The sequence below is a fragment of the Dipteris shenzhenensis genome, chromosome 25 (assembly GCF_047967505.1).
Source record: "Dipteris shenzhenensis isolate YYH24624 ecotype China chromosome 25, Dip_SZ_1.0, whole genome shotgun sequence".
In the NCBI taxonomy this organism is placed as follows: domain Eukaryota; kingdom Viridiplantae; phylum Streptophyta; class Polypodiopsida; order Gleicheniales; family Dipteridaceae; genus Dipteris; species Dipteris shenzhenensis.
This window is the reverse complement of record NC_141620.1, coordinates 52,912,882-52,931,474: the sequence shown is the minus strand read 5'-3', so window position 1 is coordinate 52,931,474 and position 18,593 is coordinate 52,912,882. Positions and strand designations below refer to the sequence as shown.

Genomic DNA, 18,593 nt, shown 5'->3' with positions numbered 1-18,593 from the left:
TTCATGCCATGTGCGTCACCTGTCTTTGTCACCTCGTACTTGGAAACTTGTGAATATTTATATATCTGACATGGCAGCTAGGATGAGCCAAATTAAACAATAATAGTACACGTGAGCAAGGGCCCGAAGAGCAACCAAGTCTGCAAGCACCCATTTGCTCTTAATTATAGTTACTTACCCGGGTGTTTGTTGTCGTGGCCCATACACACCCTATCCCGGCATGTTGATAATATATCATCCCAGGTGCCATGTCCGATGCATAATTAGAGGGGTGTCTATTCTCGTGGTAGGTATCTCATGAAGGGCGTCTGCACATGCAAAGTATGCCACTTTGATAGCAGCACGTGATTCGTGTGACATTTGAAGGACGTCAGCACACGTGCAAAGAACAAATGTTTTGTGCAAGAATGTGGTGCTTTCATGGTTGTGGAGGCGGTGGAGGATGCCTGGTGCGTCGTTGATGGTGCCGTGGTTGTGAGGCATAATACTACGAGTATGTTGGTTGCCTAAACGGAAGACATCCGGAATCGGCGCGTAAAATGGGTCTTTCCATCGGAGTATTTGCACTAGGTAATTCCACTTTCCTCGTGACTTGATGAGAGTGGCCTTGTCGACGGTTAGCACCTTTGCTTGCACCTTCGGCTGGTTTCAACGCTTCGCTCGATTTTGAACGCCTCATATCCCTTTGGCCTGTTTCCAATATATGAAGCACCTGAAGAAAAAATCATAGCATTCATTACTTGTCACAGTATGTCGGCCTTTGCCACAAAACATTCATAGTTAGCACTTTCTCGCTGCTTTTAGCAAAACTTGGAGGTCGTTTTCCACTTGGTTTTTAAATATAAAATTATCTTATTTATTTAGCGAATTCCCTCTTGTTTTTTCTGTCTCCATATCCATGTGATCTTATTTTAGTATTAAAGATTATATGTAATTTGTTTTCGGGAATACAGATTCTCTGGACATTAATATCTTTAATCAAGTATTATACGACAGTTTTGCACTGACCAGCTGCTGCTAGATCTACTAGAGCTGTGAGCTGCCTTGGGTAGATAGCTTTATTTTTAAAAAAAATAAAAAGTTATTTGGATTATATATGAGTGGTAAACATGCTATTGTTTTTCTTTTAGGTTTATTCTTGATTCAAGGTTTGTAATGAATCTCCAGGGTATCAGAAATACTGACCTGACTCATTTCTGGCCGCTTAAGAGGGTCGATATTAATGCACAGAGACGCTGCATGTACCATAAAGCCCAGTTGTTCCTCGTTTATCGAATCTTTAACTCGCTTATCCAGCAATTCATGCATTTTTGCAGCTTGAACCAGAGGTCTTGCCTGCAAAAAGAAGTCTACACTAACATTATGCTTGTTCTTGAGATCATGCTTTTTAAAATTCTTAAAGATGGCATCTTTTAGAGGTTGGTTGCAGGACATATGGGCCAGCATATGCCTAGAAAACCTATTTTGCTGCAAATATTAAATCTACTTCTGGTTCTGTGGTTGCCTGCTTACCCACACTATTAAGGAACATCTTTGAGCTAGCAATTGATTTGCTTTGCGTCCAGTGATCAACTCGAGCAAGATTATACCAAAAGCATACACATCAGCTTTTGGGTCGAGTGTGTACTCAAGAGCAAAATCTCTGCACACAGATCATCCCAAAAAATGGGTCATATAGATAACTGCATGGACAGATAACGCGCTCAATCACATGCACTTGACTGTGGACAACTAGCATAATAGACCATGCTAAGGGTTGAAGGGGGTAGACATTGTTGGTGGATGGGCATTGTTTGATTCGTAATAAGATCAAGTGACCTGAACTGAGTTTTGTCAAAACTTGGGCGAAGGGTGGGGGTCGCTGGAGGAACAATGATGCATACGTGTCATAATTTTTTGCATTTGAAATCAACCTTAGAAACGACTTTGAAAACTGCTGAGTAACAGTGCAGTGGGCAGAAACTTCTTGATGGAAGGACATCGATGACATTAGCGTTGATATCATGTCTAGCACTTATAGAATATATTGGGAGAAAGTGGAGGCCATACACAAAAATTACTCATAGAAGAGCTAGGGGTCCATGTGTTTCTATTCGCTGACAAAAGTTAGCACTAGTGCACTTTTCTTCAATGGCGTTGCCTTCTTCCCCTTTTTATCACACTTTGCTACACCAAAGTTTATACGGTTGCTGTGCTGTCAATGACAGCATGTGTACCAAACATGCTCTTTTGCTATACATACAGTTTGAATGAAGCTCTAACTGCTGATAGGCCAAAGTTGAATTCCAGGTATCAATCAACAAGCATGGTTTCAACTTCTTCTTTTCCAAGTCTACATTGATCTCAATCCCATGCTTCATGTCCATAGAGAATTACTGTTTGTATTAGTTATCACAAATTGCGTTTTTTCCCCATGAGTCTTGTTTATCTGTTGTACGAGTGATCATTTAGCAATGTTTACTTGCATGCACAATGCTGTGGGCACAGACTCTCATGCTGATATGTTCACCTGGTCCTGATCCTGATCCATTGACCTGACCATGTCTTTAATACTGTGGGCTTTCAATTCCCCTAAATCCTGCAGGCTCAGGGGAGTGGCCCAAATGCCTGTATGGGAAATGAGTTCACACAAGCAGTGGCAGGGGCATCGGCAGTGCCAATGCTAATGCAAACATGAGGATTCATGTTGCTTTAATCAGCCATTGTACATAAAGACAAAATATGAAGCCAAGTTGTACTAAGGATCTAATTTTCCACTTGGTCGTCAAAGGGTGGTTTCCACCTCGGTTGCTACCACCTAGGGGGATAAAAGGGATATGGCCTACGGCTCTCTGTCATGATCCTGATCCTATGAATTACCCCATTTTCAAGGCAACAACAATTAACATAAGCGCAGGTGGCTTGTTGACGTGCCTAGTCAAACTAGCGTCCCTCCTTGAGGATCTCTGATCTGTGTGGCATAATTACCTAGGAATTTTACAACATCTCAATGAGAAGAATTGAAATGCCTTTAGAGCTTCCGACTTGAGCTTACTGTTTCAAGCCCCATAACTGTGGTACTGTCTAAGGATACCTTAATCAAGATGGATTGGGGATGTATTTGCTCTTAGGAGCTTGAGTCCTCCTCCAGCTCTCCTTGTAGTGCCAAAGTTCTTTGACAGCTTCTTTGGTTGCATTATAATCCCTGCTAGCTGCGACTTTGCTGCACTATGGTCTGGCTCACCTGTTTCAATGGTATTGTCGCCTCTGGCTCATACGAGTTTTGCTTGATGTAAAGTCTCTATTGCGAGGTGTTGGCTCCCTTACACTGGTTAAGCACTCAGAAGGCTATGCTATTCAACCCTTTAAGCTTGTTGGGCTTGACTACCTTAGCAATTTTTTCTTTACCATTCCTTTTGCATTTGCATCATATTGGCGTACATAACCAAATTATCTGTGCTGTGAATCACACCTTAAGATGCAACACCCAACAAACGAATACAACATAGAAATAACATGAGTTTTTGAGTAGTGTACCTTCTTTTATTGGCAAATCTATGCAACATGAATCATACTAGAAGGCCACCTGGATCGGTCTTCATATGTTTTACCACCACGATGGAGGTTTGGTTGCCATGTGCGTGAGTTCATTAAGTTTGTCAACGAATCCGAAATGATCCAGAGGCAAGCACTAGAACCTACGGATGCTATTTCACAGCACTGTCACATGCACCCCTGCACTTGGGTTCAAGGTGACACACTGGCTATATCGACAAGTGTGTTATAGTTCCCAGATATGAGATTTTGTCGTATGCTGTGACCCCTTTGTGAGCCCTTGTCTAGGGACAGTCAGGTACAAGCTACGTAGGTCAGTCTCTCAGCCTTAGGTCAAGTCAACAATTCAGTTCTTGTTCACTAGTACCCACTGGAGAACAGTAGGTTAAGTGTTTCCATCTTATAGGTTAGGTCTTAGCCTAGGTTAGGAGCCCTTTAGGGTCCCCAAAGGCTTGACAGGTAAGCAGGGAAGCAGGCTGCCCAAAAACTCCCTTGGCAAATGAGCCAGGGAGGGCTTTTATAGGCTGGTTGTAGGCCAACCAGTTTGTAAAACAGACTGACCCAGTTGGCTGTTTACAGACTGGGTTCGCTCAGTTCCAGCCCTATAAAAGGGCCCCCTTGCTGCCCTTTTGAAGCATTGAGTTTGCTCCTGCCTTCAGCTCTCCTACAGCTCCACTTCAGCCTCCTTGTGCAGCCCCTGAACTCCTCAGATCTGGCCCTGCTCTAGCCTCAGTCCCTTGGCCATCAGTTCAGCCTGATCTGAAGGTGACCATGCAGCACAACAGTCGGAGGTTTGGACCAGCAAACGGAGAGAGGTTTGGACACAGTTTCCTCAGCTCTCTTTTACGGTTTACACAGCTCACTCTCAGCTCTATATTTCAGTCATCTCTCAGCTCACTCATAGGATCTATCACTCCTAGATTTCACTCTCTCACTCATGCAGTAACCCTGCATTCCGGTGGACAGCACAAGCCTCTCCCTTGCCTTGCAGAAGCATCCTACATCGTCAGTGTGGACATCATCAAGGTCTCAGTATTGGTCGGCGTTGCCTCTCATGTCTTTGGGTCTGCTATACGTGTGCACAGTGAGCTCTTTAGAAGCGCGTTCCGTGCTCTCTCAAAGAGTGTTCTTTGTATTTCTTAGTTCTTCAAGTATAAAGCAAATTCTCCCTTCTCAGTGGGTACAGGGACCCAATCGATTGTCGACTCTACTCTCTCTCTACCCTCATCTCCTTTCTCTCTCTATGGTAAACAACGCTAATTCCTCGCTAAAGGTTAAAGAAGGTCTTGCTGTGAATTACACGATTAGATTACCGTTGCATGTTTCAAGCACGTACTAGATGTAGGCAAGACTTGAAACCACTTGTTTTTTGCACAACCAAAGCAGGAAGAGCATACATTAGCTATTTCAGAGTTTATGAAGAGCTAAAAGCCAATACGGCCATTATTCTTACTCTGGATCTAATAGTAAGACTAGAGAATTTCAAACATTCCTTGGACACCTTTCCCAGGCTCATCCCTTCAGGCTACATTGACGAATCATTTCTGTCTACCGGCGTCTTATTTGTGTTTTCTCTCTCTGGTTCTGTTCATCTCTTTTCTGTTGTACAGTTCAAGTGCTACTTCCTTATTTGCTTGCTGTTTCTTTCATGTATCTTTCGATTTGCAACACGTTTCAATGGACTAACAGTCGATGTAATTAGCTTGCTTGTGTCATTCAGCTCTTCCATGGCAGCTATGAGCTTCCTTGCCATGCTCTTCAGCTCCGGATTATGCCACGTGGCAGTCATGGACAACCCAAACTTAAAACACTAAATCTATAATATTAGAGCTCAGAACAGTACACTGAGTGCTCTAAAACAATCTACTAATCAAAGCCCTCCCTTAGAAGCCATGCCCCAAATAGGCTGCTTTCCCTTAACGCCTAGCTCTCTCATAATAGCATTACCTTTCATGGATTAGCCGTGCTTTCTTGGATCAGTTCCATGCACGTGATCTAAACCTTGTCTAGAGTAGGGAGGAAGTAGGGTAGTAAGTGCTAGCGGGTAGGGACTGGACAAAATAGAACAAATAAAATAGCTTTATAAAAATAATTATTAGAAAATTTAGGAAAAGGAATTTCATATGAAATAAAAGGAGCGAAGTAAAAGAATAAATTAAAGGGAAATTCTACAAAAAAAACAATAAATTTACGAAAAAAAATACAAGGCAAAAAATTAAAGTTTTAGGAGAGGGGGGATAGGGAAAATAGGGGAATAATTAGGTTAGACAACATTAGAAAAAATTAGGGAGAAATAGGAAATAATTAGGAAATAAATAGGGGAATAATTAGGAAGGAAATTAGAAATAATTAGGAAATAATTAGGGAGAAATAGGAAATAAAAGGAAAAACTTAAGGAAATTTGGTAAAATTTTTGAGAAAGGAGAAGTATTAATAAAAAGTAGAGGGAATTAGAAAAGAAGTTAAATGAGAAACAAGAACTGTAATGAAATTAGGCTAAAATAAGAAAAAATTTAAAGGAAAAAGGAGATAATTAGAAAAAAGTTAGGAATTTAGGATAAAATATAAAAAATTAGGGACAATAGGAAAAATAGGGGAAATGGGAAATTTGGAAAAGAGGGAATTTAAGTAAAATTAAAAAATAAAATTGAATAGTAAAAAGAATAAGAAAATAAGGAATAAGGAAAAAATTGCTAAACAAAGAAAGTGAGGGGAGTTTAATGAAAGCAAAAAATAACAATTAAAAAATTAAATAAAAATTTAAAATTAAAAAAATAAATAGGACTGCTACTCAGTGGATCTATAAGCATTTAGAGGTTTGTCTAATTTCTCTTGTTTGCATGTTCATTGCATCTCTAGGATCATTCAAACATGAGGCCTTTAAAAAAATGATGAAGGCCTTCCAATTCTTTATGATATATCAGTCCATATTTTTGATAGGTGATTCAAGTTGTTGCCATTGAAAGGGGGATGGAGGCCTTCAACAATCCATATTTCCGTGCGGAGTGCAACAGAAGCATTTATTTTTTACTCAAGAGAGAAGAAGATATATCTAGATAGCTTACCCAATTGCGCCAATAACACATGTTTCAGTTGGAGCTTCATTCCACTGCCACTTCAACCCACTCTCTGCAATCTGTTATGGAACGAATGTAGCTGGAATTGGTTAATAATGGAAGGCCTATTTGTGATGTTCAGTATTGACGTGATCAAATAGCACTTCTTGTTGAAGTGATCATTCATGCATATTGATAAACAATAAAATAGAAACCAATATAAAAGCTGAGTTTTGGAAAGTCCATTTATAGTAAAGAGCACATGACCATAAAAATCCAACATATGATAAGAACTGAGGAATTGTTTTATACTCTATACCGCTAGTGATAGTGCAATATTTGTGTTCTCAATATATTCACCATCTTGTCCAAAACACACAGAGAAATACAAAGTTGAAGCACTAATGGAAATATCAGTTAAGGTGATGGTGACGGATGCAAGATGTCCCATAACAAGATTCACATGTAAACAGGTTGAAGTACCTATGGATTTTCTGATCATGGTAGTACATTGGCAATAAGGAGTCAATTTGCCAACATAGTAATGACTACTTAATTTGAGAGTAGGTATTGTACTCGAAGAAACAAGCCATTGGCGCTATGAAGGCAGAATAAGAGAGTACCATTTTCAAGAATGGACAAATATGACAATGATGATGGAAGGATGTGATCAGAGAAGGTGAAAATTATGGTGGAACATTGAGTTTTCTTAGACCATTAAACGTAATGGTGGTTCCCATTTCTTCGGGTTTTTACTCTTAATCTTTAAGTGCTTTCTTATTAGCAATTTATGTTACTTTAAGGCTTAGAAATATTACAGAAGTCCTTCAAGAGGTCACTTACTTCAGCTGTTGAATATATCGCCCCCCCTCCCAACCCCAACGCCAACCCACACCTACATACACCCACACACCCCCATTTCTTGTCCCCGCTGTCTCCCTCCCCAATGGAACAAGAAAGAAACAAACACCAGGCAGGTGCTTCTAACCTTTGCTTCAAAACTATGATCGAGAAGGATATTCTTTGATGTCAGGCTTCCGTGTGTAATTGGATCAAAACAACACCCTTTGTGTAGATAGCACAATCCTCTTGCTGTTCCAACTGCTACTTTTTGTCTGGCAGCCCAATTGAATGTATTTGGATCACTATCTGCATGATAGCACATTCCGTGAGTATAAAATGATAAGACACTGATGTAGAACCTAAGCATGGGAATCAGAAGGCGACATCATACAAGTAAACACTTAGTTTAACTAAGTGTTTCACTGACATGTAGAAACTAAGCATGGGAATCAATACTAAGGATTTTGTGTCACAACAAAGCCTTTGATCGAGTGTTTTTAGCTTACTTGATAAATGCCACTCCAGTGATTTATCGCTGGTATCCTCGTACACCAGAATGCATCCCGCCATGCAGAACCCAATCAATTTTACAATGTTTGGGTGCTGTGCTCTAGCAAGCAGCTTTGCTTTAGACAAAAACAGTTCACCTGCGATCTTGTGCTCTTTGATGACAACTACTTGACCATCAGCGAGGGTGCCTTTCAAAATGGTATTCCCATCTTTTGAGAAGCTACTGATAGCCTTCTGGAGCTCTATGAATTCAAATGGTTTGGTTTTCTGAGATGGACTTAATGCATTGTTGCCACAACAATAAACCCTCTTACAGTCTGTTTTACTATTATTCAATGGTTCAGGTTTCATGGCGATGATAACTTTTCCATACAATATTTGTTCTTTTGTAACTCCGACTGTGTTTTTCTGTGTAACATCTTTCAAAGATGTTCCGTGTCCAGTGAGCTCTGAAGAAATATCTTTCTCAGTGGCCTTTTCCAGCATTACAAGTTGCAGTTTTTGCTGAACTGGCCTTCTGGCTCTTGCATATATTGGTTGGCTTGGGCTATCGTTGCTGCTGGGTGTGCTGGGACAACTGAGATCAATAGATACAGGGGTCTGGTTTGCATCATCAGAATACATACTTGGTGAGCGTGTACTTTTAGAACTAGCAGGCCTTTGAGATGACTGATTGTCACCCTGGGAGTAACTTGTTCCCATAGGAATAAATTCAATATGCGATCTGTCTTGGGCATCAACTGAAAAAGATGATCTTGCAGAAGGTGCATTTAATCCACACGAGGTTTCTGTAACTGCGCTGGGACAATACAATGGCCATAGAGCATCACACCATGGAGTGGGGGATTGTGCCAACCCTGCAAGTTGCATGTAGTTAGAAGGATGACAGCTTTGATATTCACTCTGTGTAAGTTCTGCTTTTAAGATGCTATCTATGTTGTGTATATTCTTGTTCTGGAGGTTCTAATAGTAAGAAGAGCTGTACAATGTCTATCAGTCGATTCCAATTCCAACATGTTATTTCTCTGAGGTTTATAATATTGGGAACAATCTTACTGCAAAGGTAAATTCTTCTGCAAGATGGAAGTAAGAAGATCAGATTGCCTCGTTAGAAATATATGAAACTTTTGACAGGAAACTCATATGGGATATACAGCCATAAAAGTTTTGAGGTCTTGGGGTACCCATGGTTTTCACCTCGTTTTCTCTTTTCAACAGCTGTGGCAGGCTGGGCTTGTTCAATATTCTGTGGCATGTGCTGAGCTTCAACATTGTTTTCCTTGACTGCAGCCTGCTCTTCTACAATGTTTGCAGAGAGGAACTTCTCATACTTTCTCATTGTCCTGCAAGGATTTCATGTACGTTGAATCCCATAAAATTTGATAAAACTCTTTTTTGCTTATATGTGTTTTAAGATTGTTGACTTGTTAAATAAGGAAAGCAGCCTTGAAGTTGATACTCTCTCAATGAGAAATACCTGTCTAGAACCACCATTGTTGTCTTAAGCCCCATCATCTCTGCAAATATAGATTTATTCAGAGGACCAGGTTTCACTAGTATTTCAAAACGAACCTGCAGCAAGCAAAGGCAATGAAGATCACATTTGCTAAACAAGGTACCATCTGATTCATAACAGTGAAGTCAAATGTCATATAAATGTGTTTGGTTGGTATCAAACTTGGGATTGTGGCTGGCACATGGAAATGAATTGGAATACTTTTTGTGCTTTGAGTTTTTTGAGGAAGGAATGTTTCAGTAATTTAGAGTATGGTGAATCATGATTTCTTTTTTTCATGACTCTGCTCAAACAGTCGATCCCTTTGGCAATGGGATATGCGCACTGATGCTGCACATGCAGTTGTCTTTGCATTTTTCCTTTCTCAAGGCATGTGTGTGTTTTCCTTTTTCAAGGCATGTGTGCAGGGGCACGTGTGTGGGTGCGTGTGCACAGAGAGAGAGAGAGAGAGAGAGAGAGAGAGAGAGAGAGAGAGAGACTTGTTTTAGTTGACAGAGTGTCTTCACATGCAAGCTTCTTTGTTGGTAAATGCTTATTCCAAGTTGAATCTCTCTCTCCAGCATTTTCGTGCTAGTTCCATTGAATACATCAGGATCCATTGCCTTAGACGTGTAGTCCACTACAAAAAATTCATCGGAGGATAAATATTGCATTGACATGTCGCTTGAAACTTGTAAATGTCTTGCTCAAATGAAATCAAACAGTAGTATTTACATCTTAGGGTTTCAATCAACGTTGTAAATCTAAAACTAAAAAAAGAAGTCTCACATTTGCAACTCATATTGCTCTTAATGCCACATATGCCATAGGAGTAAAAATAGTAAAGAAAAAGGGGCAGCTTAATTAAGAGAGAGAACTTCACAAACACTAGGGTGTGGCAAATAGATTAGTTTCCATTCATGGCATCTTGTGTTGAATTGCAATAATGTGAAATATCAATACATTACGAAATATTAAGACATTGAATGGAAAAATTAATGCCATGCAAGCAAACTTATGTTCTAAGCATATGTTAATGCCTTTTTCAAGTATTTAGAAGGATCAATCTCATGGGTCATGTGAGGCTCCAAGGGCTAAGATTTTATACAGGAAAGTACTCTCTATTTTAAGTGGTAGTTGGGAGGGCATTTCTTTTATGTTACAAGATTGGCGGACCTCTTTATTTAGGACTATGATCAAGAAGGCTATCTTTGAAAAGTCTCATACATTGTTTGAGATTGATGATGAGAAGTTTGTGTGGGATGTAGAGGCTACAAAAATAGAGGTTTCCTTGGAGGCTTGTGTATTGGAGATGACAAAAAGTATGTGTTTTGGCAATTGCTCTACATCATATGGTTTAACTTGAAAAATAGTCCCAAATTTTGCAACACTATCTTGATTCAACATTGGCAAAGGGTTTGCCCTCGTTTTCTATTCCATTGTTTTGTGGCATCATTCAAAATATACATATATCTAGAATTAACTTTGAAACATATCATTCCTCCTATTTCAGAAATGCAATGTTGTTGTAGAGAAGGTGCTTCCAAGGTTAAGTGAATATTATTACTAGTATCGTTGAATACATCAAATTGAGTTTTCTATGCCATTGTTTTGTGGCATCATTAAAAATATACATATATCTGAAATTAACTTTGAAATAGATCATTCTCCTATTTCAGAAATGCAATGTTGTTGTAGAAAAGTTGCTTCGAAGGTTAAGTGAATATTATTACTAGTTACTAGTATCTTTACATACATCAAATCGAGTTCTCTCTCAAGGATTATAAAATCCATGGCATTCCAAGTGAATGTAACATGGTGTTTATAGCAAGCGAACCCCCTCTCCAAAGGCCTATAAGATTATTCCATGCTAGTAACACTAATCAACTAGTGGCAAAGTCTCTCTCTCTCTCTCTCTCTCTCTCTCTCTCTCTCTCTCTCTCTCTTTCTCTCTCTCTCTCTCTCTCTCATGCGCACGCACGTGCATGTGTTCACATGCATGCAATATTTTATTTTAGAATGGACATTTCTCAATTAACACATTATATACCTACTATAACATCTCATGATGCTGCTCTTTTAGCATATATCATGATACCTCTTACAAGATGATGTACTAGCTCCATTGCAACGTTGTAGAGACTTTGCAATATTGTGACTCCCGTACATCATGGTGAAGGAAGGGAGGGAGGGTGATAATATCGTTGATTGATGAATTGGGATCGGAGCAAGTCATTGATTCTCAAATTGCATAAGAGACTTGTGTGTTGCTCCAACCCTTTTTCCTTTTGCTCGTGGTAGAATTGAGCATAGGCACAATACATTTGTGGACATCCAAGTTTCAGACTTGCTTGAGGTTTTGAGAGGAGGAACAAAGAGTGACTTGGATTTTGTTGCATAATTCATTGTCGTGATCACTTAACATGTTTGAAGTTACTTGGCGTGTACACGAGTTGGCTCTATTAAGGGACAAAAAGTGCAAATGGGGTTGAAGTGTGCTTAATACAAACTTTTGGAGAGTCCAAGGATGCATCATGGGATGCAACGTATTGTGAAACACAACACCATACAAGAGGTGCAATGTACTTGGATAAAGTACAATTGAGATGGAGCATAAGAGCTGATTGTTGGACCAAATATGATTGGGTGTAGCTATTTTTTGTGATGTTTAGGAGAGAGATTACCTATGGGTAACTTGCTTGATCCATAACTCATGTGTTGCTTAACATAATTTGATAAAATCAGTGTTTGAACTAATCTACACATATCAAACTTGAAATGAGACTAAGACATAAAACCATTTCCTTCTTGAATGAGATAGATTTACACAAGTGGGACCCATGCAATTTTGAAAGCCAACGCAAGAGATGGAAGGTTTGGATGTTGTGGTTTGCCTCCTTTGGCCATACACGCCACCAAACTTGACTTCTATAAAGCCTAAAATGTTTGCCTCCTTTGGTGATACACACCACCAAATTGTACTTCTCGGTAAGCCTTGAGCAAGTGGTATGAGGCCTAAAATGTTTAAGAAAAGGAAAAGTCACAATAGCACGACAAGAAGTTTGATGTTGTGAATTATGAAATGCTTATATCTCACATGTTCAGTGGACCCTATTGCAAGGAAGTGCATGGTAAAGGGAGCAATGTAAAATGACAAAGAATATTATAAATGTTCAAATAGCATACATTAGCTAATTCAGAGTTTATGAAGAACTGAAAGCTATTATGGCCATTATTCTTACTCTCAAATTCATTAATCTAATAGTAACACTTCTAATATGTGCTGTCAACTAACATATATAGGTTCTGATGGATTGTTTAGGATTTTTACAAGTAGCTGGTATATCTTTCGAATGCGTTGACAAACCTCGTGAACCCACGCGAACCTACACACATGGGAATCAAACCTCCATCGCGGTGGTTTAACATATCAAGACCTGAGTTCAGGTTGTCTTCTAGTTTGATGTCATAAAGATTTTCCAATAAAAGAAAGCACACTACTCAAAGAATTATGTTCTTTTTGCGATTATGATTATACTTCTTTATTGGGTGTTGCGTCTTAAAGTGCATGTATTAATTCAATATTTTATATTACATCCATTCTAGTGTTAATCAAGCTGTAATATCATGAAAGATCAATGTTTTAAGACTACCATGTGTATAGAGTCCATTTCTTCCAATCTTTCTAGTTGCCCGTAAAAGTAGAAAAAGTCATGGAGTATGCCCTCAAATGTGCTCATCCAATTATAATGCAACATTGCACACTATAGTTGTGTGAAATCTCAAGTTATACTTTCAAATGAACATTTGTTTGCATGTATGTATAGAACAAGTTTTTGATGGTCTTAAATAAATTGTTGTATCCTATTCAATAAAGGATGTATGCTTCATATCGCTTCTTTTCTCGAAAGTGCCCCATTCAACTAGATAAGCGTGCATTTATTTTGGTTCCCTTTTCCTTTACCCTCTTAAAAGTCCCTTTTTCCTCTCAGATAGTTCTTCTCCCCCCCCCCCCCCCGTTCTACTAGGCTCCATGCTCCTGTTGTTTTCTCCTTTGGCTTTCCTTTCCCCTCTTCAGGCACTTTGATTTGGTACTACTTTTTCCCCTTGTCTTGCAGTTCGATTTAGAGTTGATGCATCCCACATCGGTTGCCTCTATCTTTTCTTTAAGTGAGTCATCATCTTTTCATATTGCTCTTTTCATAGACTATGGGTCTATGTTATCGGTTCAATTCAAGAGAGAAGGGTATCATGGTTTGAAGCTTGTTATGGCTTGCATGAGAAGCAAACAGAGGCTACAAGATAGGGAAGCTAAAAAGCTTGATAAAGGTACAAAGAGGAGGCTGAAAGAAGAGGAAAATAGATGGTATAGTATTCAAATGACAATGGATCATATGACATTGACTGGAAGTGAGTAGTTATAGGCATTATAGAACACAAGAAAGCAGAAACAACCTAAGTGAGGAAATCATTACTATAGTGACATTATTTTGGCAAATTGGCAAAATAATACAAAAGTTTCTCTAAATAAGGACATTTGAAGGCTGTGGATGGGACACAAGCAGTACAGTGAGTATATCATACTCATGCTTGCCACAACATAGGCTAGTGAATTGTCGGGCCTCCAACTCTGTTTGCTAGGTATTTTTTTCTCTCACAAAATGCTATGCTATTTTCTTTTCATTTGCATTGTTGTAAATGAGAGAGAGAGAGAGAGAGAGAGAGAGAGAGAGAGAGAGAGAGAGAGAGAACTTAGTAAGTGACAAGCACGATGACAAGTTAGCTTGTTGGCCATTCGACCATTGTGTTGGTTTAGGTCAACCATTGGTCTGGTTAAGGACACCCTTGGATTGGTTACAACCATCGTGTTGGCTCCTAATCACTGGGCTAGTTTAGGCCAAAGTTTGACTAGTTATAACCGTCATGCTGGCTCTATCCACTAGGCTAGTTTAGGAGCCGACACTTCGCAAACTAGCCCAATGGTTGAAACAATAAGCTTACTAGGTTCATGAATATATTATGTGTGTGTATTTTTGGTTGGATGAGTAAATAGATCTTATCTGAGTTGTTGGGATGTGAACCTTGATGTAAGGATTGGGAAGAAGTGCTTTGATGTGAGATTTTTAGTTGATGAGTAAACAAAGCATCTGAGATTTAAGGTTGAGAAACATGATGTAAGGATTGGGAAGAAGAGTTTTGATAAGAAGAGACTCATGAACATGAGCCAACCAAGCCATTGCAATGGAGGATTTGGTGGAGGACCACCCATCAGGGGGGCATGTTACGATCAAGATTATACAATATCAAGGATTCCCTTAATTTAATGAAATAACAAGCATGGTAGATTGCAATGATCCTCCAAAAGAAGCTCAAAGGAGAAGTGAAGAGCTCCTTAGATGTACAAGTGTCTACACAATTGCAAAAGAAAGTAACATAACAAAATGAAAGGCAACTCAACTCAAAGAAGATAAAAACTAAAGGGCTACTAGACAAATGGAATGTAGCAGCGTATCCTAGGGAAGAGACCTTATAAAAACTCACCAAAGCTTTACCAGGCATTGAATGATAGATTTAGACTTTAATATTGGTAAGTTTGGAATGTGTTGGAATTCTTAATTTTAAGATGAGCTAAAATCTCTTAATTGAAAAGTAAAACATATATCAACCGTGTATCACCAATCCAAATCAAGGAATAAAATCGAAGTAAATTTATCATGTCAACAAACTTGTCAAACAATTTGGGTTTTATGCTTCATGACCAGAACCCAAAAATAAGATTGGATTCCCCATGGTAAAATAAACGAGGTAGTAATCCAATGGTTGGGGACTTCCTTGGACACATTTGATTACATTGAAGCAATAATGATCGTGGCACTAGTTTCAATGAATACACAAACAATCTTATAAGAAGTTGGTCGAGGGAATAAATATTTCCATCCTACTTATTGTGCATGCAATCTGCCACGTTGCACATGTGGCATGTTTAAAGTAGGTGTCACTATTAGCTCATCATTGGGATGTGAACTAGCATTATTACCAATCCCATCTCTTATAAACATGCATACCATCCATGGTAAGCACAATGATGGGCTAACGATTGCAACATAGCGCTATGTTGTCATTTTAGCTTTTGACATTAACCCTTAATTGGTCAAAGAAAGTCAGTTAATACATGTGTTTGCCTAGTAACTTTGACTAGTCCATGGTTAGTAAGTGAGGAAGAGTATTTGACTAGTTCATGGCTAGCAAGCCTTGCTTAAAAGTATACAGAGATAAATGATTTAGCATGTGAAGGCAATAACAGCATTTGGATTTGTTTATTCAAATGGCAAGTAGCATAAAGCCATAAAACATAACTTGTGAATAGGAGGTAAACCATATGTACCATTTAGGTTAGGGTTAGGGTCTTCTCGTAAGCCTTAAAGGCTTTCATATAAGCTCTAGGGAACATGAATGACTCTTTGTTTTACATAGATGGATGAAGAGAGTCTTAGAAAGAGAAGGGTATCGCTTAGGAAATATGATAAGAATTTGTGCAAAAAAGCATAGTTCGTGGTATCAAAGGAGTGTCTTTGACACTGCTTTTAATACTACTTTTTATTTAGTTTTGAGAGTTTTAGGTAAAATTAGAAAATATTACTATACTTTTTAAGATATATGTACTTTGAAGAATATTAATTAGAATTCGAAACCACAATAGGAACCTAAAGTGAGAAGCATAAAAGTGGTACCATCTAAGAAGTTAAAGGCTTTAACCCAAATACAAATGAAAAACATGGAAGGTGCTTTGGGTCCTTAACACAATAATCTCCCGGGAAGGCGAAAAATAGACATATGCCACACATGGCCATACAAGTCTCCTCTATAGCACTCCAACGACACATGACCAATCCAAGTCTCTCCCATGTAGCATTCCAAGGCCTTTCTAGGACAACTTGACGATTGTGTAAGGCCACACACAAGGAGAATGGACTTACTTGGCTCGACGACACTTTCGAGAATACCAAATAGCGTGAGCGTATCGCCAGGCTGCAGCTGTGCCGCCTCCCAAATCAACAGCTGTTCGTTCTCTATCCATCGTCCACTCGCATGGCTTGCATCCACCACCACTACCACATTGTTTGGCCGATCTCTCCAGGATGTTGCAGATTGGCCTGCCATAGAAGCGGAGTAGCTTAAGTTGCTTTTGCCTTGTCGGAGAGTCTTGTACATATCATTCCTGTGACTGTAGCATCTCTAGCAGGCCTCTTGCGATTTCCCCGTGGTCGTTAAACGCCCACAGATCTGTCCACATGCTAGAACCTACAACTTGCTCAGTCAAATATAAATCGAGCATCAAATTACTCGGGCGTTGCACCCCGTACGAAAAAACTACCAGGACCGAACTCTGTAATTCCATGTTCCTGGAACATTCTTCTGGATACTCGCACAGTTGCGGGTGAGGCTAAATGGAGATCACCCAAGCTTGTCCTCGCCCCACGGTTGCAGCACTTAGCAGTGTGCTTGTTCTACTTGAGAGAAGCCGTTTTTCACTCCAAGGTCCAGTTCATTGTGTAATCGGAGCGCGAAATCTCCTGTTCGATTCATCTGGTGAACTTTTATCGAGATGCCTGAGGTGCCTTCACTTCCTTGTCACCAAAAATGATGAACATAGTGCTGCTTCTCCTTCCGTTCATTGATGTTTAAAAGGGTCCCACGACTTACGACGCTGTCTGCGGTACCTTGTCATCAAAATGATGAACCTAGTGCTGCTTGTTCTTCTATTTACTGATGTGCAAAGCGTTGCCAGGTTGAGTCGAACAAAGAAGCTAGCCTAGCGTCAACTTGGGGCGGCGAATCTTCCATTTGCTGAGGCTAGTCTAAATCGGTTTCTTGGAAGCTACTATGGATGGCCCGATTTCAGCTAGTTCAGGAAATGCATAAGCGATGGCGAGTTCTCGAAAAGCCTCGGCCAGAGGTACAGACGCGCAGTTGCGGCGGGAAGAGGCGATGAAAGATACAAGATGCGTGCGCTGCAGCATGTTTGCAGAGTGTCTGGGCAGGAATAGGGGCGATCGAAAGCTGGCTGCCGGACTAGCAAAGCTGAAGCAAACGAGGGAGGAAGGCGATGCAAGGAGGTGGAGCATGAAAGGAGACAAGAACAATGCAAGGTGGTGGGATTGTGAGCATAGTAAGCGACGACGTCAACGGAAGCTCCAAGGCTCATTTAACCACATAGAGTAACAAATACCATGAACCATGATCACAATCCGATTCCCTTGCTACCAGTCAAAAGAACTAGGTAGGAGAGGACACATGGCATCCTTTCATGTCTTTGGGAGGTGGCACAAGGACACATGTCATCACTCCATGCTTTCAAATCCCTTAAAAGGCGACCCCATTTTGGATGCTAGGCTCTTGAGGCCATGGTCCAGGATCAGAGAAAAAGTGGCTACATCCTAAACCCATCCTAGCTAATGATGACAAAAAGATTCCCACCCTAAACCCATGCTAGCCCCATCCATGAGCTAGGCCTTAAGTATAAGAATAGTCTGGGGGAACACTTCACCAAGAGATAAGTTCTCCTGAATCTTGCAAGTGGTTGGCACCACAAACTGGATCCTAGAGCACCTTCCGATTGGGAAGTTTGATTCTGGTCCATTCTCCTATGTTGAGGTACAAAGGGAAGGCCTCGACAAAGTTACCTCTGGTGGTTAGTTTAATTTCATATATTGGGGGTGTGATTTTGTATATTGGGGGTGGGTTGGTCTAATTGTGGGCGGTTGAGATTGGGAGTTGGCTAGTTTAATTGTGGGTGAGAATTTATCAGTTAGGATTGGAGATCTAATTTTGTATATTGGGGATATATTAGTTTAATTGTGGGTAGGTTAGTTTAATATCTAATAGGTTATGTTTGACTTTCCATGGATTGGCAGATTGCAGCGTCTATAAAAAGGCCAAGATCAGATGACAAAGCTTAACCTCGAACCTTTATGGTGGTGGTATTGGTATCTATGACTTAGTCTACAATAGTATGCATATGATTATAATTACGAGCTTCAATATAGTTATTCAGTAAGTTTTGATACAATGATACTCATTGATTTCAAGGATAGCTTCCTTAATGAGCAACTATAAAGGTGATGGGGGGGCATAAATACATCTTATCAAGTTGT

The 18,593-nt window shown here is 39.8% G+C and overlaps 1 protein-coding gene and 1 long non-coding RNA gene across 5 annotated transcripts; one reads left to right on the top strand and one right to left on the bottom strand.

The window, feature by feature from the left end:
- The first annotated feature begins 374 nt into the window (after window positions 1–374).
- On the top strand, window positions 375–10,787 carry LOC147886051 (uncharacterized). 4 transcript variants are annotated; one of them, XR_015543465.1, is made up of 6 exons: window positions 375–570; window positions 8,534–8,572; window positions 8,705–8,850; window positions 9,234–9,301; window positions 9,483–9,558; window positions 10,707–10,787. It is a non-coding gene; the product is annotated as an uncharacterized LOC147886051 (long non-coding RNA). The 4 variants fall into 4 exon arrangements; XR_015543464.1 differs by having other exon boundaries at window positions 9,162–9,301; XR_015543467.1 differs by lacking the exons at window positions 9,483–9,558; window positions 10,707–10,787 and having other exon boundaries at window positions 9,234–9,312.
- LOC147886050 (uncharacterized) lies at window positions 9,351–16,599 on the bottom strand. Its single transcript, XM_087396274.1, has 3 exons — window positions 16,416–16,599; window positions 9,939–10,078; window positions 9,351–9,515 (listed from the first exon to the last, which is right to left on the bottom strand). Exons 1-3 carry the CDS (start codon window positions 16,597–16,599, stop codon window positions 9,354–9,356), a joined length of 486 nt encoding a protein of 161 aa, XP_087252400.1. The 3' UTR covers window positions 9,351–9,353.
- Window positions 16,600–18,593: the final 1,994 nt, after the last annotated feature.

Excerpts from the sequence above, each read along its gene's own strand:
- LOC147886050 (XM_087396274.1), bottom strand. The coding sequence starts at position 16,599 with ATGGCAGGCCAATCTGCAACATCCTGGAGAGATCGGCCAAACAATGTG. Across the intron at positions 10,079-16,415 it reads CGAAAGTGTCGTCGAGCCAA|TGGACTACACGTCTAAGGCA; the intron begins GTAAGTCCATTC and ends AATTTTTTGTAG. Across the intron at positions 9,516-9,938 it reads CACTCTGTCAACTAAAACAA|GTTCGTTTTGAAATACTAGT; the intron begins GTCTCTCTCTCT and ends TGCTTGCTGCAG.